The sequence below is a fragment of the Eretmochelys imbricata genome, chromosome 3 (assembly GCF_965152235.1).
Source record: "Eretmochelys imbricata isolate rEreImb1 chromosome 3, rEreImb1.hap1, whole genome shotgun sequence".
Lineage (NCBI taxonomy): Eukaryota > Metazoa > Chordata > Testudines > Cheloniidae > Eretmochelys > Eretmochelys imbricata.
The window spans coordinates 202,960,548-202,981,964 of record NC_135574.1 but is presented as its reverse complement, the minus strand read 5'-3'; the positions used below and the strand labels follow the sequence as shown (position 1 = coordinate 202,981,964).

Here is a 21,417-nt window from a genome sequence, read left to right as displayed (position 1 = left end):
TCAGCTTTGAACTTGGAGAGTCAGTCAGTTTGGAGATAAGCAGAGCAAGTTCATTATCCCACAGGAGCAGTAACTTAGAAATGGTTAATTAAACCCAATAAATAAAGTCTATTTCCTCACCATCAAAATTTACTCTGGGCCACAACACTATGGAACCTTCCTCAAATTAAGCTGGGTTAAGGACAGGAAACTGCATCTTCTAAACTTTAGAAATAGATCTTAAACATGTAAACATAAGATACTATGCCCCTATCTTTTGAGTAACATTTATATTATCTAAAATAAACAGTCTTTCTGAAATTGCTCTGTAATTGACATCTGACACAGTCCACATTGCAACACATATGATAAGTGCAGTAAACAGTAGAAATTATGCTTCCTTATGCTCTGAGAAACATATTTCCTTAAACAGATAAACTTTATTTTGTTGCTATGCAACCGTCATGCAACATAATACACTCGGCAGTAAATACGAGTAAGAATTTTACAACTGAAGGGTAGCGTGTGGCCTTTTGTTTCCCCCCTCCCCCACCCTTTGAGTTCAAGTCCCAATTTACGTTCATGCTGTAATATTCCATCATTTTATTCTAAAACCTTTTGCAAATTCAAACTTTTGGCAAAAAATGATTCAATGAGTAAAGCTCAATGCGAGGTATTTCAAATAGTGCATAAGGGAAGTTGGGGTAGGAGGATGGGGGGGATGAAGATGCACCACTCCTATGTGGTTGATGGGAGATAAATGACTATGGGTCTGAGCCTACACCCATTTATATCAATGGCAAAATGCCCCGGGACTTCAACAAATGCAGAACAATGGGATAGAGCCCTACTTTCTGTTTAAAAAAAAACCTTATTGCTAGATTTCTAGGGCAGACTTTTCCAAAGCATTCTGCACTGATTTACCTTCGCTCCCACTGACCGTGCCACTGACTTCAAAGGAGTAGAGTTAGGCCAACAGCGATTGCTTTAGAAAACTCTAGTCCTAGTATTTTGTGTTCACTTGAGAGGTGAGATATCAAGAGCAATCTTGGGTTTAGGCTGAGGGAGACTACTAGATTCTTAACCCGACTGCCTTTATGGATTCGGGGAGGTCACTTAACACTGCTGTGCCCATTCCTATATTTTGTACCAAGGCAAAATTCCCATTCCCGTCTACTGAGAATTCTAGTTTGCTCAAGGCATACAGGACCAAGTCCCTTGTCTTAGTTTTGTCGTACCAAATAGCGTCAATAATACTTATGGACCTGCCTCAGACAATGTTAGATCTAAGGGCTATCAACCCTTCAAGTACACAAGTAGTTCTTATTTTATTGAAATACTCACCTAAGTAAAGCTTTGGAAGGTCAAGCCATGAATAGCTACGGCCCTTATGTGAACAATGGGACTAGTCATTTGAAAAAGGACTACTTATGTAAGCAAGGGTTGGAAGAATTAGCCTCTTGGGGGCCCAATCCAAAGGCCATTTAAGTCAACAGGAGTCTTTCCATTGACTTCAATGGATTTTGAATAAAGTCCTTGATGAGTCAAACCCTGCTCTCCTTACTCGCGCAAGGAGCCACACTGAGTTTAATGGGACTTGGGTAAATGGAACGTGATTTGGCCCAATGGCTGCAGAGTACCACTTATATGCCTATGTGAAATATCAGCCAATATATGGCTGCTAGGCTGGAGAGTTGGCCTATTATCTAAGCACTCTCCTACTACTTTCTCTGAGGTGTAAAAATTCCCAGTACACCATTTTGAGGACCTCCACCAAAATGAATACTTGCCAGCAGTAATATTCCTGAATTAATTATCAATCCAAAAAAACAGAAACACACATCCAGGCCTTCTTTATACATCATCAATGGAAATAAGAGGACACACTCAATTTTACTTACTTTCTTAGCAGTTTACCTATAATCTTTCTGCACCTCAGTTTCCCTATCTGGAGAATAATGGATAGAGACCTTCCTTGTGTGAAATGCTTTAAGATGTGTGGCTGACAATATAAGGTGTCATACTCAGCACTTACTGCATCATTATTATTATTTAGTATTTATACTTCAGGGAAGTTGAATTTGTCCAAGAAATCATCTAAACCAATGTTAATTTTTTTAAAGTAAAAATATAGCAGAGCTCCAGCTGGTGTCAGTCAGCATAGTTCTGTTCAAGTCACTAGGGCTACATGGATTTATACCAGCTGAGGATCTGGCTTATGGTCAGTATTCATATGTTATTATAATTTAAGTGCAAAGAGATTCATGTCAGTTAAGACTGTAAACCTCCAAACTCTGGATTGGCTGTACAATCCCTTGCATCTCAAAAGCCTCCAAGATACTTACCCAGCTCCCAGCCTACGCTGTTTACACACAGTAATGTAGTTGCTAGGGGAAACGATGCCATGTTGATACGAAAAGAATATTTAATCCGGACAATCTGAAGTGTAGTTTCTATAAACAGCGAACAAGAGGTATCCTTTAAACTTTGATATTTTGGTAGTTGTTTGCTATCAAAACATTTCTGTTTATAGTTTCATTTTAACATCTAAGCTACTTCCAGACATGCATGTTAACATCTGAGAAAAGTTCTTCGCATCTGTACACATATTGAAAAGTCAGCAGTTTCTGCTTAGCTGGACGACAACTACAATTGTGTGCACCAGGAGAGAATTGGGGCCCACTCTTTCCATCCTTATTCGCACCAGGGGCCAGATTCTCAAAAGTGCTCAGCTCCTTTTAAGGAGCTAGTGCGGGGTGCTGAGCACTTAGGAAAACCTGGTCCATGTACACCTTTCAGAAGTAGCCCTCTATAAACCAATAGGGCTACTCTCCTAAGTAAGGGTTTCATGATGAGGCCCAAACAGAACAATCTGGCCACAGTGAATAGGGTGGCTTTACCCAGAGCCACACTTTTTTTGTGCTAAATCTTGGAAACTGCAGATGAAGTTCTTCGTACCAATGTCGTGTCAATCCCTTTCACGCTCTGGCATCCTGGGAGATAAATTACATACATATAATATGAATATGCTTAGAAGAATAATCAGCATTATTCAGGAACTGGTCTTCCAGCAAAAGATGACCCTTGACTGTTGAGAGGATAGTCTTGTGGTTAAGGCATAGGTATAGAACTCAAGTCATAGGGTCTTCACCAAATGTCCTGTGTGACCTTGGGCATGTCACTTTCAGAGTTTAATTCTGGAAGGGACCACTATGATGATGCAATCTGACTACCTTACATAACACAGGTTAGAGAATGTCATCTGTGATTCCCGCACATTGAGCCATATAATTTGTAATTGAGCTCGAGTTACCTTTTAGAAAAACACTCAATCTTGATTTACAGATGCCTAGTGATGAAGAATGTACCACATCCCTGGTGTTGTGTGCTAATTGGTAATTAGCAACACTGAAAAATTTACTATTTAGTCTCACTTACTCTCTCTGTGCCTCAGCACTCCATCTGTAAAAGAGGGATAATTATACTTCTTTTCCTGGTATTGTCTATGTAAATAGCAAATTTTTTAGGGCCGGGACTCTTATTCTAGATCTCTGCAGTGCCCAGCACATGGGTCCTTTTCTCTCTGGTCCCTAGGCACTACTGTAATAAACATAATAAATAATAATAGATGGAACTATTCAGGATGGAGACTGTTTTGCTATATGAATGTGCAGCACCAAGGGCAATGAGTCTTGGTTGGGGTGTCTAGATACTACTGTAATACACAGAAATGTGTAAAGTTTACAGCTCAGTGCAGACTTGTTAACTTTTATAGTTTGGTGGATAGGACAGTGGGCTGGGACTCAGGAGACGTGGGTTCAATTCCAGGCTCTGCCACTGGCCTGCTGGGTGACCTTGAGTAAGGCACATCCTGCCCCGTGCCTCAGTTTCCTCATGCATAAAAATGGGGATAATGATACTAGTCTCCTTGGTAAAGCACTTTGACACCTACAGATGAAAAGAGCTAGATACTGAACCATTTTTATTATCTGCACTCAAGTGTAGGACTGGAAGGGACCTCAATAGGTCGGCTAGTCCAGTTCCCTGCACTTAAGGCAGGACTACGTAATAACTAGACCATTCCTGACAGGTGTTTACCTAACGTCCTCTTAAAAACCTCCAATGATGGAGATTCCACAACGGCCGTACGCAATTTATTCCAGTGCTTAACCACCCTGACAGTTAGGAAGTTTTTCCTAATGTCCAATCTAAGCCCCCATTGCTGCAATTTAAGCCCATTTCTTCTCATGCTAGCCTCAAAGGTTAACAAGAACAATTTTTCTCCCTCCTCCTTGTACCAACCTTTTATATACTTGAAAATTGTTATTGTGTCCCCACTCAGTCTTCACTTTCCAGACTAAACAAACCCAATTTTTTCAATTTTCCCTCAGAGGTGATGTTTTCTAGACCTTTAATCATTTTTGTTGCTCGTCTCTGGACTTTCTCCAATTTGTCCTCATCTTTCCTGAAATGTGGTGCCCAGAACTGGACATAATACTCTAGCTGAGGCCTAATCAACATGGAGTAGAGCGGAAGAATTAATTCTCGTGTCTTGCTTACAACACTCCTGCTAATACATCCCAGAATGATGTTTGCTTTATTTTTGCAACAGTGTTACACTGTTCACTCATATTTAGCTTCTGATCCACCATAGCCCCCAGATCCCTTTCCGCAGTCAGTTCCCATTTTGTATGTGTCCAATTGATTGTGCCTTCCTGAGTGGAGTACTTTGCATTTGTCCTCATTGAATTTCTCCCTGTTTTACTTCAGACCATTTCTCTAGTTTGTCCAGATCATCTTGAATGTTAATCCTATCCTCCAAAGCACTTGCAACCCCTCCCAGCTTGGTATCGTCCGCAAACTTTATAAGTGTACTCTCTATGCCATTATCTAAATCAATTATGAAGCTATTGAACAGAACTGGTCCTAGGACTGATCCCTGTGGGACCCCACTCGTTATGCCCTTCCAGCTTGACTGTGAACCATTGATAACTACTCTCTGGGAACAGTTTTCCAACCAGTTATGCACGCACCTTATACTAGTTCCACCTAGGCTGTATTTCCCTAGTTTGTTTATGAGGTCATGCAAGACAATATCAAAAAAGCCTTACTGAAATCAAGATATATCACAATTACTGCTTTCCCCCTATCCACAGGTTTGTTACCCTGTCAAGGAAAGCTATTAGGTTGGTTTGATGGGATTTGTTCTTGACAAATCCATGCTGATTGTTACTTACCACCTTATTATCTTCAAGGTGTTTACAAATTCATTGCTTGATTATTTGCTCCATTATCTTTCCGGATGCTGAAGTTAAGCTGACTAGTCTGTAATTCCCTGGGTTGTACTTATTCCCCTTTTTATAGATGGGCACCATATTTGCCCTCTTTAATCTAGCCAGTGCTGCTAAAAACAGCCGTGAAGACATGGTGCCACTGACCCCCAGCACAGGTTACCTACCTGACTGGGTACTCAGGCGGGCTTGTACAGCCTGCACTGAAGACCACGCTGCCACATCTTCACAGCTATTTTAGCCTCACTAGCTAGATTAAATCGAGCACAGGTTGGCCTATCTGAACTGAAAATAATGCTTTCAATTACAGCATCCAGAGAAGGATTGTGACTATGGAAAGGAAGCTGGTGTCTCACCAGAAAGTGCCATTGCTAGCTGGAATTCTTCCTTCAGCATCTGGAGAACTTCTTTTGCTCCTTCTTCACCCTAATAGATTGGAAGACAATACATTGTACTACAACATATATACGCACCAGGGGGCTGAATTAAGGTTTCATGGACAATCTTAATTCTGGCATTTCATAAATTTCATGTGCTTGAGTTTGCACCCATAACAGTCCCTAGTCATATTTTTTGAATGTTAATGCATGTCTAAAAGGTTAGTCTAATAGTCAAAATTTGGACTGCAGCCTTTGATGAATTACCTGATAAACCAACCCCCAGATGATAGGTCTTCCAATGAACACTGCCTTGGCACCAAGAGCCAATGCCTTGAGAACATCTGTGCCTTTTCTCACTCCACCATCCAGGAACACCTCTGCCTTCCCTTCCACAGCCTCAACAATTTCCGGCAAGACATCAATCTAGGAAAGCAAGAACAGGACAGTAGCAATTCAGTCACATGTGACACTACTGAATTTTTAAGCGAACTGCCACATGTAGGAACCAGTCTTTAATGAAGATAAGCGTGAATTTTGTGCCTAATGTATGTGCACAAATAATGCAGTTGTGTGTACAAATATGGACGTGACTAACCATACTAGTAGGCAGAGGTTAGTAATGATCCAGTGCAGTGCTAGGGGATACTTTGTTGAAGGTGCTGTCTTTCTCATTATACATAAAAGCAAGGTCCTGGTTAGGACTGTATGTGCCTTTCATAATGAAATCTAGAACCAGATTAAACTCATTTTTCTCTTAGCACAGTGTGGTATGGCGATTTACCAAGCCCAGTGACCAGCCACAATGAACCTGATCCACAAGACCTGAAGAAGAGCTCTGTGCAAGCTCAAAAGGTTGTCTCTCTCACCAGCAGAAGATGGTCCAATGAAAGATGTTACGTCCCCCACCTTGTCTCTCTAATTGTGCTAGAAGGTATACATAAAGATCCTGTTTTACATGCACAATCACAATGGCTACATATACAAGTTTCCTGTGCATGATACCATTTGTGTGTGTTATAGCCCATCAGAGATCAGGATCCCATTGTGCCAGGCTCTGTACGTACACATAGCAAGAGACAGCCCTTGCCCTGAAGAATTTACTGTTAAAGCTGGTAGAAAGTTTTCCATCAAAAGATTTTTTCCAGTGAAAATGGCTTTTTCAGTGAACATATTTTTGTGATCAATTTTCCATTTTTGTGAGGAAAATGTAGGCATTGATTGACAACCAAAACATTTTCAGTATTTCAACTAAAATCTGAAATACTATTTTAAAAAATGGTTTTGTCTAATTTTTTGGGGGGGGGCAGGGGGCATAATAATTCAATATTCAATATTCAATTGGAATAATTTCCAACCAACTCACTATCCAGCCAACTTAATATCAAACTAACCACGGGAAAGGATGGAAGAAAGAAAGGGGATTATTCCTATTTTACAAACAGGGAACTGAGGCAGAGACAGATTAAGTATCTTGCCCATGGTCACACAAGATGCCTTGAGTCCCAGACTAGTACCTTAACTGCAGGACCACCCTTCCTGTCATGCCTAACTTTTTACTATCTCAGCAAAGCAGGAGAGATATTCGATTAGAAGCAAAGTGCTAAAGAGGCTGAAAATATCACGCTCTAGGAAAGCAAGCAGGGATCCAAATTATCCCTTTTCAAACAGGGATGTAATTCCTTTCCCTTTTAAAGGATCAAAACATCTCCCTCTTTCTACATCCAAGCAAACTGCACCACCATACAAGTGCTGTAATTACTAAAGTACAATGTTTTAATTATGGTTTGTATCAATTTCCTCAATGTGTAATTAGATATTAGAAAATGTTAACCAGTTTGGGTTCAACTCACATTTCAAAAACCCATCCAAATTAAAGCATGTGATTATGATGCAGAAACAGAAACACTTTATGATCTGGTACAAATATATATTATGAAAAATGTAATATAAAATATACCCCATTGTAGCAATGTGAAACCCAGTGAACAGACCAAACATTCAAAATACATAACTTAACGGTTTCTTCTCCTCCAAACTAACTTATTACAAGCAAATAATTTGTAAAAAATACAGTTTTCAGTTCAATTTTTCCTTCATTTCAGTTGGCAAAATGTCAAAATTCTTGAATTTCCTTATTATTCAAAATCATTTGTTAATTTCCTCATGAATTGTTTATTTCAGAATAGCTCTCACATACAGTGTAAAATTTTCAGAAGTGCCCAAGTGACTTAGGAATCTAAGTCCCATTTTCAGAAGTGAGCAAGCAGATTTTCAGATGTGCCTCATTTTTTGGGTGTTCAGCTTCAGCCACCTAAAAAGAGATCCTCATTTTCAGAAAGGGCTGAGCCCTTGCCCTCTGAAAATCAGGCCTTTTTTGGTGTCTTAAATTGAGTACCTGAAAATTGAGGCTACCAAAAATCACTGGACATGTTTAAAACCTTGGTCTAGGTCACTTTTGAGAATGGGACTTTGACTTAAAAGTCTATGAGGCACTCTTGAAGATTTTAGTGATAATTCACTGCAAATCCTCTTTACATTTACACTTCAGAATCCATGCAGCACTGGTTAGTAAGCACAAGTCACATGGTAATAGTTAGTTCCCCAGTTGAGGGTCTTAAGTGCTGCCTGACACCATGCAAATTTGGAATTTTACTATCAAGTATATCATTTGACATTTGCTGTCTGCAAACATTCAAGGTGGTAAAGCCAGACCGAGCGAATGTTTGCAGAAAGCAAATATTAAAAAGTCATGATCACAGTTAAATTTCATTTTGAATGCAAACAAATGTTCATACAAATGCTTTCCCATTGTTGACTCCAATCTAATTTCATAAGTTAGCTGGAAGGGACAAGTACTAAATTCTGCTCATCTGACTTATCGCAAAGCATCTTCTTCTCTCCCTATAGGGGTAAGTTTCCTACTGTGATGTCATGGGAGAGCCACACTAGTATTCAGAGAACATCTGAGAACTGAAAGACCTGAGAGTAGAATTTTGACCCCTACCTTACATTTAAAAACTGAGCCAAGTTGCCAGCTGACATATTCACATTCTCCCAGGGTGAGAGTATCACTGCATGGCTGTCTTCCCCCAATCCTCCTCCTCCCTCCCCACCATCATCAGTAGTCCTTGGTCTTCCTGAGACACATGGCCAAGCTAGGGCCAATCAGAGGCTGACTCCTTGCTTTCTGTAACATTTAGGAAACACGTGTGATCATAGCTGGAATAGAGAGCTAAGATCATTTTTCTTCTGGAAACTAGCAAAAGGTCATTTGTGTAACACCAGCAGGATCTAGGGAAGAGGGTTAATGGTGGAAATTGGCAGGCCCCCCAGGGAGGAAGGAAGAAAGGAAGGAAGAGCTTGAAGGGTTCTAAGGGAAGGAAGGGATGTTCTAACACAAATACTGGAAATTTTTCATTCAAAATGTTTTTCAGTGAAAAACAGCTTGTGCTTCAGAACGGAGAACTATTGTGAAAACATCTGTATCAAGCTTTCCAGTTTTTTATCAAAAGCAACAATTTCCCCAATTACTCTTCTCTGCCACTGAATGCAAAAGCATGACTGAGTACTAGCTGTATGGTTATTCACCTCAGGTAAACATCTTTTCTTTTTTACTCTACTCACTATCTTTTCAAAGTTACAAAGTTACAGAGCAGCAAAAGAAAAAATGAAACACGAAGGGTTAGTCTACACTAAAGGCGCTACATTGGCATAGCTGCACCTCTGTAGCATGTCTGGTGAAGACACTCTGTGCAGACAGGAGAGGGCTCTCCCGTTGGCATAATAAATACACCTCCGTGAGAGGCGGTAGCTATGTCGGCAGGAGAAGCTATTCCCATTGACATAGCGCTGTCCACACTAGCACTTAGGTAGGCATAACTACGTCACTGAAGGGGGTGGCTTATTCACACCCCTGAGCGATGTAAGTTACACCGAAGTAAGTGGTAGTGTAGACCTGGCTTCAACGACTCTGTAAGGTTTCCAAAGTTGGAGAAGTAGTGAAAAGTCACAGTGGCAGACTTTGCAATTTTCATTTCTCCTTTTGCTGCTTCATAGCTTGCCAGTAGGTTTTGAAAAGTTATAGTGTATCAAAAGGAAAAGACGGGGTGGTGGGGACAAGTCTGGACATGATTCAATTTATTGCACTAGGTGGTAAAAAGGAGGGGTGGGGAGGAAACTGGATACAAATACTAAGAATTTCTAAATTTTTAAAATTCAGAAAACTTTGAAATAATATTCCATACATTTTGGGGGGTGAGGGGGAATAAGTTTTGTTGTATTGATCCAATCCTGCACAAAAACTTTGAACTTTTTTGTCAATTCCTTTTCCCATTTTCATCCAGTTCTATTAAGACTCCTGGTTTCCTGTAAAACCCTTGATTTTGGGCAACCTCTCCCACCCACCTGAATCTCCTGCTTTTCACACAGTCTCTCAGGAGCTCAGGAATCTCAAGCAGCAAGGAGCCAGAGAGTGGGGAAAAACGGTGAAGAAACTCAAAGGGGAGGAAAGCTAGGTGTGGTGAGCAGGAGACCTTTGATAGATTTGATTGTAGGAAGGTTTATTCAAATGAGGAAATGCATATTCAAATCTGCACATTAGAATATTGCCTAATAAGCATAAAATCCCCAGAATTCCAGGCCTCCATCCTTAACTGGTATGATTAGGAGAAGGTAACAGTACAGAAGTTGCTGGGCCCTACCATTCTTAATGTAAGTGGAAGACTGCCAAAGACTGGGGGCTCATGGACATCAGCGGGAACAGAGACAGATGGGAGCGGAAAGGAGTTCACTAAGGCTCAACCCCCAAACAAATGCAGACTTTCTGCTTACAGTAAAGTGGAGATATCGTAGTTAATTCAGCTATAGCTGGCTTGTCACCTGGCTAATCCAGCCAACAAATTCTTTAGATGTCACCTCTGGCCTCCTGATATATTATTTATTCCACATTCCGCTGTGTTGTATTGCCATCAGGTAACAGGAAGTAAGACATTGTTTCAACGTGTCAGAAGACACGGACCCACTTGCGCCTCCTAGTGCAGTTAAAGTTTTGAATTATCCAGGGCATGCCAAGCATCAAGGACTACTTTTCTCCTTTTATTGGGCTCTTAAATGAGCTAACCTGAAACCGCTCCTTTGGATTGCTTTCCTGAGCCCTGCAGCCAGGGCAGGCTGCCCAGGTTCCCAGAGGCAACAGCCCACATGTTAATCCTTCTGTGGCTTTTGGTTTGATTTCTTAGAAGAAAGAAATCCACAGGCTGCCCTCACACACGCACCAGTAAGAGGCTGCGAGTGCCTACATGCACGTTGTGAAATTCTAAGGGGCCTTGAAAGAAACAGCCCATTGGAGCTTAAAAAATATAGCACACGTTTACATGTTTCCTCTCCAGTAATCACATGTGCAACTTAAAAGGGGCAGGGCGGGAGCAGGGGACACAGAGACAGAGAGAGAGAACAAGTTAGCAAGCAGCTGTAGATGCAATTAAAGTTACTAAACAGATTCTCAAGTGCCATTCCTAAGTGGTTTCACCAATACTCACAGTTGCTGGCACACCATCCAGCTGGCGCGCACCATGGTTTGACACCAGGATCCCATTTACACCGTGCTTCACAGCTTCTCTAGCATCATCAGCTGGAAGAAACAAAAGTCAGCCCTTCAGACAGTGCAGTTTATTAGGGCTGTCCATGTAGAAATGAGAGCATCTGTAAAAATATTCTGTTAATAAGAATTTACCCAGGGCTCTGGCTTCTAATAGCTGGGCCTTGTACCAGCCTGTGGACAGCTGTGTCCATAAATTGTGGCCTGACCAGAATTAAAGTTAGCATTTGTATCACCTGGAACATTGGAGGAGGTAAGTAGCTCTGAGTGGGCAGTTATTGATCTCTTCTGGTGGCTGGCATGTACTTTCATCACACTGATCTGCAGTTCATCATCAGTAAGACAATCCTGCTGCGGTGAGTTTTACTGTAGTCTGAAATTATTAATATCATTACAGTGTGTAATCACTTCACTAGGTTCAATTGGCTTTTGATTGATTACAGAAGCTTCAGAAAGAAACAAAAAAAAGTCCCATTCTCACTTATACACATGCAGAGTGTAACTCAGAGCTGAGCTTGGGTCTGTACATGCCATGGGTAGAATACGTCCGTTTGTTCCCGTTTCCTGTCATAGCTGATTTCAGATTCACCCTAAATTAATGCCAACATATGAATGCTTATACAATTATGGAAAATGGAATATTGTATTGATTTGGGAATATCAGTTAAAATGGAAAATGAGGGTCTTCTAGAACTTAGACAGAGGGAAGATGGTCTAATGGTTAGGGCCCTAGTCTAAGATTTAGGATTCCAGTCTTTGCTGTGGCTCAGACTGAGTGACCTTGGTCAAGTCACTCAGGCGTTTTTGAAAATATGACCCTAAATGACTAAGCCTTTTAAGTGCCTATGTCATTTTTGAAAATGGGACTTAGGAGCCTAAGTCTCATCAGAAATCAATAGGACTGAGTACCTAAGTGACACAGGCACTTAGGTGTCTAAGTCACATAAATACTTCTGAACATTTTACCCAACGCTTCTGTGTGCCTCGGTCTCCCTATCTGTACAATGGGGATAATAGCACTTCCCTACCCCACAAGGCTGTTGTGAGGATAAATATATTAAAGACTGTGAAGTGCTCAGCTCCCATGGCCCTGGGGGCCATTATAAGTACTATAGATAGAATTATACCGAGTTTGACATATTAAAGTAGGTAAACATGTAAAACTATTGATCATACTTATATGGTGCCCACTACCATAGTATCTGAGCATGCACGCACAAACACACACAAATCTTTTAACGGGATCTCAAAGTCCTTTCCACATGCTAATTATGTCCCGCAAATATTACTGTTCACCTTTTATAGATGGGTTAACCATATGAGTGGTCAAACAACTTACTCAAACACCAAGACAGGGGCTGAGTCAGGAACTGAAGCCAAGTATCCTGACTCCAAGTGCACGGGACAATGACCCTTCCCTTATGCATGTAAATGAGCTGTAAGAATCTCTGATATTAGGCAGAACTGTGTTGCAATAATACATGGGGTACGGGATATGCACAAAGCAATACAAACTTGATTTCCACACAGAACAACGCTCTGTGTGTGTGTGTACAGCACCTAGCACAATGGGATTCTACCCCATGAATGACATTCCTAAGTGCCACTGCAATAGTTAATAACTCAAAGCCAACTTTTGGCTGTCCAGTCTGCAGTGCAGTACATGAAGACGGCTGAGGTGAAGGGTCCCGTACACATCACTGATTTGTTTGCAGGTGGTGATGGTCTCTCAGGGAGGCAGTGTGATTTAGAGCACCCGGGACAGCACTCGGAATAGGGAAATACAAATGCAAAGTCCTGGCTCTGTGCCTAGCTTGCCATGAGACCTTGGGCTAGCCACAACGTCTCCATACTTGATTCAATTACTTACACTGGTGTTAATTAGGAGTTACTACAATGAGGTCAGCAGAGTTACAGTGATCGGAAACCTGCGCGGGCAAAAGCACAACCCAGCCCTCTTCATCTCATCCATGTGGTGATAACACTTACCTACCTTGCAAGAGTAATGTGAGGAGTAGTTACCTAAGGTCCTGGTTCTGACGTCACTGACACTGGTCTAATTCCATTGGTTTCCAGGGAGCTACACCCACTTTACACCAGCATAGGTGAGATCAGAATTATGTCCACAAAATTCTATGCCATGTAAATGCTTAATAGTACTGGTGAGATGGTCTGTAACTATGCAAGGAGGCCAGTCCTGGTTCTAATTCTCTGCCATTACCCGTGTTACACCTCTGTAACTGCACTGACGTCAGAAGCCCATAAAAACCATGCTTCGCTGGTTTGTGCGATGCAGAAGCAGGATATAATTTTTGTTAGCTTGCACTCTCCTAGGGCCCAATCATTGAAGGCGATGAGCATCTCTTGGCCAGGTGATCAAAGACCTCCGACAATGCCTTCAGTGCCTACTACAAAACCCACATCTTTGCCCTAGCCTTCCCACAACTGGAAAAATAATGATGTCCAGTCCCTGCTGACCAGAAGGAAGAGTCAGAGCAATATAAAATCTATGTGTATGCTTCATAACATTGGGAGAGACTCCCATAGCACAATGAGGCATGCCGTAGAATAGTTTACATGAGAAAGAAAGGCAGAGAAAATGCCCTTCAACTCCCATTGAACTTGGTCAACACGGAAAGAAAGTTAGCACTTCCCAAGCCAGCCCCCAGTTAGGAAGAAGAAGCCATTTGTTTCAGCTGGTTTTTTAAGGCTCCAGTTGGGCAACTCCTCCCTATTCAGCAGATCGTTGAAGCATGCAGGTAATCCCCATTAAAATCCATGAGATTTCAGCATATGCTTAAAGTTACAGTGGCCTATGTTATAAGAATATTTTTTAAAAGATAAAGGAAAATCATGCACACTCTATATCTATTCTATGCACACATTCTTGCCATTTAATCCTACAGAAAAATCTGTGGCAATAAAGCAACATAAAAGTGTTTCTTTCTATCAGCGGTTGATTTAAATAAAAGAAGCCTCACGAGAACTTGTTGCTGAACCTTCACTGCTACAAACCTCGGAGAATTCCTTTAGTGACTATCGGCAGAGATGTCAGTCCTCTGAGCCATGTAATATCCTCCCACTTGATGGACGGATCGATTGCTTGGGCTACATAAACAGCCAGTCCGCTATTTTCACCGTAGCCTTTCTCGGAGGAAAATGCCAAATCGTTGGTGTCGAAATTTTTCATTCTAACATTACACAGAGACAAAAGAAAATGACACTGAAAAAAAAAACATTTAAAAACCCACATTCGCCCTGCAATGAATTCCATGCCAGCAGATCCCTTCACTGGTACAGATCTTATGGCAGGATCGGGGCCTCATATTGCACAGTGTGATGGGGCCGGTCACCTCCCGTGAGTGCCTCCTATCCTCCTCTCTCTCTAGCTGCGTCACTTGCAGTGACCACCTGTTGGGCTGTTAACTTCTCAAGCAGGTTTTCAGTGACTCAGCCCTCTGGCCAAGTCACACACTGTCTGTAGGTGTGCAACACAAGTCAACCCCTTCTGGGGTACACAGTCTAACAGGGCCTCTCACAGTGCCGTTAGCTATGTCTTTATCTGTAGCCCTGTTCCTGGGCTCAGTCCTTAATCAGTCCAACCTAACCTAGGCCTAACCCAGTACCCTCAGTTGGTCTCTTTCGCCCTACCTCTGGGCTTGGTTCTCAACTGTCTCTCAGCCGATTCTGGGCTAGCTTTCAATACTCCCTGCTCTGTTATAGAGCAGTGCCCCCAGGACTCCCTCCCTGGAGACTCTTCGCTCGGTAGCAAGGCTCACTGGCCCCGGCTCTTCAGCTAAGCCACTAGTTCAGTCCCCTTCCAGGGGGTTATCAAAGTCCACAAATGCTGACCCTCTTTGGGGTCTTCAGCCAGCTCCCTGGGGCCTGTGTAAATTCCCCTTCTCCAGGGCTTTGGCCACTCCACCTGTGGCTGGTGGTGGGGAGGGGTACCTGCTGCTGGGCTCACCCACTACTCTGAGTCCCAACCCAGGGACCCTATAAAGAGTAGCCACCTGCTGCATCCCTTTTAATTCTGTGGCTAGTGTTCCCTGGGCCACTTCCCCACTGTCCCTTCACCTGTACCTTCACCCTCAGCTCAGGGATAAAGTCTTGCTTGAGCCCCTGCAGTCAGCAGGAGCACCTTCCTTCCTCCCCTGGTCCCTGCTGGCAGTGCTCTGTCCAGTCCTGGAACTGTTGCAACCTGGAAAATGCAGCCAGGAGCATTTTCTTTGCTCCTCAGGCTCCAGCCAGCAACTGGTCTGATCTGTCCAGCAGCTGATTTTTATAGTAGCCTGATGGGCTCTGATTGACTACCCCTGCAGCCTCTCTCTAGTTGGCTGCTTCCATGCAGCCACTCTAGGAAGCCTGGAGGAGTCACCTCCACTGCTCCTTTTCTGGGACGCGGTGTGGTAGGACAGCAAGGCCTCCAGCAGGGGACCTCAGATACACCCCATCATACACAGTTAGCAAAGGCACATATCCTAGCATTTAGGGTAGTATTCGATATCAACGAAAAAAGTTGGCCAGTCATGTGTCTCATAGCTTGCATACAAAGGGCCTATACTACTGTCATTGCAGTCAATAACAACACTCCCCTTGCTTCCAAGGGAAGTAAGATCAGGCCCCAGTCCAACAGCAAGTCAGGAATAAAACCTATGAAGAGGAAGGATGGCCCAGTGGTTAGGACGGTGGATTCAAGTCCCTTCTCTGCCACAGGCTTCTTGTGTGACCTTGGACAAGTCACCAAGTCTCTCTGTGCCTCAGTTTCCCATCTGTACAATGGGGATAACTTCATGACCCTGCCTCACAAGGATATTGTGAGGATAAATCCAGGAAAGATTGTGAGGAGCGCAGATACTATGGTAACCAGGCCCATATAAGTACCTAAAATAGATAGATGCTCATTCTGCTGGACCAGAGCTGCTCCTTTAGGGCCTAATCCAAAGCCCATTAAACACAATGAGTGATATCCTGATCTCATTGAAGTCAATGGCATAACGCCTGTTGACTTCAGTGCAGCCAGGATTTCATACAGTGGATCTGGCCTATAGGTATCTCTAAGAGTACGTCCATGTAGCTATAGCTACAGCACTGTAGTGTAGACAATGAGGCCCCGTCTACACTACAGTGGCGCTGCTATCGCACTGCAGCTGTGCCGCTGAAGCACCGTAGTGTAGATGCTTCCTACCTCAACAGAAAGGGGTTTTTTTTTCCATCCATGTAGGTAATCCACATCTCAGAGGCGATAGCTAAGTCAATGGAAGAATTCTTCCCTCAACCTAGCTGCAGATACAGTGTGGGTTCGGTCAACCTAAATATGTTGCCCAGGCCATTAAATGTCTCACAGCTCTGAGGGACACAGCTAGGCCAGCCTAAGGCTTTGTCTACATTAGCACATATGTCGGCCAGGGGTGTGAAAAAAACACACCCCCGACCGACATAAGTTTCACCGACAAAAGGGCCAGTGCGGACAGTGCTATGTCGGTGGTAGATGCTCTCCTGCCGACATCGCTACCACCACTTCTTGGGGGTGGTTTAATTATGTCGGGGGATAGCTCTCTCCCACCGGCATACAGGGAGATCGTACAGCTGTGCCACTGTAAGGTCTGAAGTGTAGACATAGCCTAAGTTTTAGTTGAGGACCAAGCTTTAGTTAACCCACTTACATTTCAAGAGTTAGCTTGAAGCAAGAGGGATATTAAGGGGAATTTCCCCAGTGCAATCTTCATAGGCTGGCTCATCAGATGAGCTCACAAAGGCTTCATTAGCATTATAGTGGGAGTGGCAGCAATTGCTAACAATGAAGGTTGCTTAACAGTTTCCATTCAAACACCCCTTTTTACAGTTGTACATAACTTTCTGAAATGTTTACCTTTGGGACTGAGGTAATTATTTTTTTATTGGATGAACTCCTCCCCTCTCCAGAAGTAGGTCCAATAAAAAAATAACACTACGCCGAACTTGTCTCTGTAGTATCCTAGGACCAGCATGGCTACAACAACATGAATATCTTTTGGACTGAAATTTTCCTTGTGTGGTCACTGCCTGAAGGTGAATATTTTTGGAAAGTTTGAGCAAATGAAGCTTCCACTGTTTTTTTTTAAGTAAGATGAAGAGGGGTGTGTCACGTATTTCTTGTACACAGTAGGTTACTACTAGAAGATCAGGCTCTTATACCAGATATGGACCGGCTACAAAGCTTCTTACACTGAGAGATATACCAGAGGTGTGTATTTCATAACCATCCTTTAATGCACTCCTGCTTATGATACACTAACTCAAGTAAGGGATGTTGCACATGGTGCCACCTAGTGGCTGAACAGTATTGTACAGTTTAGCATTCCAAAATGGTGGGGGGGATCACATTGGGTTTTGTTAAGCTCTGTGCCTTGCATATGGGTATAGGAGGTTTCACAGTCCTTAAGCCTTGCAAAGCCTTGTGAAGATTCATCATTTCATTTGTCCAACAAGCATGACATTGAATCAGTTGATTCTAGTTTCCTTGTGAAACACAAAAGAAATCCATGGCACTCCATACCAGAACGTATACTGTTATTTGGATTATGGTAACACCCAGAGATGCTAAGCGGTCCCTGCTGTGCTAGGGGCTGTATATACACCTAGTACGAGATAGGCGCTGCTCCAAAATGCTCATTGTCTTAATAGACAAGAGACTTACCCAAGTCACCCAGTGGCAAAGCCAGCAATAGAACCAAGCTCTTCTGTGGCCCACTCGAATGCCCTATCTACCAAACAACTCTGCCTTTTCAGAAACTGGGCCCGTTCTCTGACGGCAGGAAAGTTTCATTTTGCATTTCAATGACCAGTTCTAAGAACCAAGCAATTTTCACATGAAACCAGCTGGTTTCACTTCTCTGTCCGTACCTAAAACTGGCTGAATTTCACCTGGTTTTAGGCTTTTATTGTGCCACTCTAATAGTAGCATTAGAAGAAAATGAGAAGGGAACAGTCTGCCTCCTCCCTCCCCTCTCCAAGTCAGATCCAGCTTTTCAGCACTTGGTTTGTGGGGTGGATAGGAAAAAACAGAACCATGGAGCCGATTTTAGCAATAACTGTTGTTTTTCTTGGACTCTGAAATGCAGATCAACGCTTGAATGAATGTTGTCTTACATACATTTCTGTGCACAATGGCACCTTGTTGTTACTCTGAAACTTTGTTGAAAGTCTGAAGCCAAGAAAAAGTTATCTGATAACTTGACAAAAGCATCATCCTGGAGAATTTCACCGATGGCTCTGAAACAAAAAGCTACATGGAAGTCTTGTTGTGTTTTCCATTTGAATTATGCTATTTCAGTGTTTAAAATAATTCTCTGGTTTTAGAAGGTTTTACAGGGTTAATTCAATGAAAAAGCAGATTTTCCCCAAGTTGTGGAATTACCTTGATGACAAACTGTTTCAGAAATGTCCTACTCAGTCTGACCACGCAGAGGCTCACAGGTAAGACTTGTTTCATTAGCAGTAAGTGACGCAGCAAACAGGAAGAGTTGTAGGAAACAGATCTTCGCTATGTGCGCTGAGCTACTAGTGTTATGTGATGAGAGCCAGCAACCTGACTCAGCGTGGATTCCGCAGATCCCCTGGTGGCACACTGAACAAGGTGCCTCCTGAAACTGGATCCTCTTTCTCCAGTCCAACTCATTACACTGCAAGATCCAGATGGGTTTGTTTTTAATCAGGAGGAGTTCCCCTTCCCCCCTCCCCACCGCTTGTAATACTTCCACTGACACGAAAGTGTTGGACTCAAGTACGCTCCTAGAGGTGGCAGAGGTGAGCACGACAGAGGAAGCTTGCTCAGCTCCTGAGTCATAAAGGAAAATGTGATGCACCTAACCTGGAAGAACCTGCCCCGAAAGGAACAACCCAAAACGACATACAACACTGCAGGAGCAGCAGCAACAGGTGCATATGTCCTAGCTGAAAATGGACTTTCCAAAGCAGCAGGCTGGTAAGTACCTGAGGTGCGGGGGGAGCTGGAATTTGTTGCGTACGTCGTCAAAGCGCTTGCCAAGGAGCGGCGTGTCCACCGTCACAAAGATTCCTTTGTAGCCTGCTCTCTCAGCACGCTGCACGAGCGACCTGGTGACCTCCCGGTCCTTGTAGATATAAAGCTGCAGCCAGTGAAGGCCATCAGGAGCCGCCTGGGCAACTTCTTCGATGGTGGAGGTGGCCCAGGAGCTGAGCATCATCCCTGTCCCCAGTGACCTGCAAGCTGAGGAGCAGAAGTTAGATTAGTGCCTGTTCTTGGACCCTTTTAGAGCTGGCTACTTGGCAGGAGTCACCAGGTTAAAACAGCAGTGAAGACACGGCATCTCTGCTTCCAGTACAGGTTAGCAGCTCAAGTTACAGTTTGTAGGGAAGTCTGGAGCGGGACTCAAAGCACCTAACCCAAGTTAAAGGCAGAGTAGCCATGTCTCCACTGCTGTTGTCACACAAATTAGCTCACTCGGGCTCAGAACACACCTTTTTTCCTGCAGTGAAGATATACCCTGAAAGTGGGCACACAAAGAGTAGGCGGTAAAAGAGAGGTGACTTGCCCAAGACCAAACAGCAGGTCAGTGGCAGAGGTGGGAATACAACCTAGGTCTCCTGCCTCCCAATCTAGTTCCCTGTCTATTAGACCACATTGCTTCTTGAGCTTTTTCCTCCTAGAATTTAAATATCTTGTGGGTGAAAACCCCCTCCTGTGCAGAAAGTTAGCTATAGAGTTATGCATCATTTAAAAGCTCCACACAGGGGTTCAGTGGTGCCCAGGCTGTGTGCTAGCTGTCTGCTCAGAGGGGACTTCCACCCCAGGGTGCTTGACAAACCAACTAACCTCGCACAATCACATTTTATGACTCTAACAGGGCAATCTATCACAATGTAAAATAGAGGGAAACCCACCGTAAAGCTCTAAAATATCAGATAGAGCCTGCTTTTTTCTTGGTGCACCACAGTATACATATTTTTCATGTAAATGGACCTCTGTCCAAAAACCTCATCTCCATACTTTCCAGGCCCTAAAAAGTGGTCTTTATGGCGAAGTTTGATTAAATAAGGATTACAAATCTCTCAAAGTGCCATCTTATGAACAGTTTATTCAAACAAATTGGTTACACCCTCCCACAAACACTAGGCAGCCTTCAATCGGTGAAACAAGCATGCTTTGGTCTTCTATCTTGCAAGTTTTGCTACTCCATGAAGCACAAGCAGAGGGAAGCGTAAATTACAGAAGTGGAAGGTTGGACATATGACCAGGGAAGAGTATAAAAATATTGCTCGGGCATGTAGGAATCATATCAGGAGGGCCAAATCGCACCTGGAGCTGCAGCTAGCAAGAGATGTCAAGAGTAACAAGAAGGGTTTCTTCAGGTATGTTGGCAACAAGAAGAAAGCCAAGGAAAGTGTGGGCCCCTTACTGAATGAGGGAGGCAACCTAGTGACAGAGGATGTGGAAAAAGCTAATGTACTCAATGCTTTTTTTGCCTCTGTTTTCACTAACAAGGTCAGCTCCCAGACTGCTGCGCTGGGCATCACAAAATGGGGAAGAGATGGCCAGCTCTCTGTGGAGATAGAGGTGGTTAGGGACTATTTAGAAAAGCTGGACGTGCACAAGTCCATGGGGCCGGAAGAGTTGCATCCGAGAGTGCTGAAGGAATTGGCGGCTGTGATTGCAGAGCCATTGGCCATTATCTTTGAAAACTCATGGCGAACCGGGGAAGTCCCGGATGACTGGAAAAAGGCTAATGTAGTGCCAATCTTTAAAAAAGGGAAGAAGGAGGATCCTGGGAACTACAGGCCAGTCAGCCTCACCTCAGTCCCTGGAAAAATCATGGAGCAGGTCCTCAAAGAATCAATCCTGAAGCACTTACATGAGAGGAAAGTGATCAGGAACAGCCAGCATGGATTCACCAAGGGAAGGTCATGCCTGACTAATCTAATCGCTTTTTATGATGAGATTACTGGTTCTGTGGATGAAGGGAAAGCAGTGGATGTATTGTTTCTTGACTTTAGCAAAGCTTTTGACACGGTCTCCCACAGTATTCTTGTCAGCAAGTTAAGGAAGTATGGGCTGGATGAATGCACTATAAGGTGGGTAGAAAGCTGGCTAGATTGTCGGGCTCAACGGGTAGTGATCAATGGCTCCATGTCTAGTTGGCAGCCGGTATCA

The 21,417-nt window shown here is 43.3% G+C and overlaps 1 protein-coding gene across 1 annotated transcript in view; it reads right to left on the bottom strand.

The window, feature by feature from the left end:
• Positions 1-2,901: 2,901 nt before the first annotated feature.
• Positions 2,902-21,417, bottom strand: part of HAO1 (hydroxyacid oxidase 1) — a 45,810-nt gene continuing 27,294 nt past the window's right edge. The window contains exons 3-8 of the mRNA XM_077812058.1: positions 19,221-19,476; positions 14,262-14,437; positions 11,188-11,279; positions 5,915-6,073; positions 5,627-5,696; positions 2,902-2,972 (exon numbers count right to left, since the gene is read on the bottom strand). Coding sequence (XP_077668184.1) covers positions 2,902-2,972; positions 5,627-5,696; positions 5,915-6,073; positions 11,188-11,279; positions 14,262-14,437; positions 19,221-19,476 — 824 coding nt within the window. The remainder of the gene's footprint in view (positions 2,973-5,626; positions 5,697-5,914; positions 6,074-11,187; positions 11,280-14,261; positions 14,438-19,220; positions 19,477-21,417) is intronic.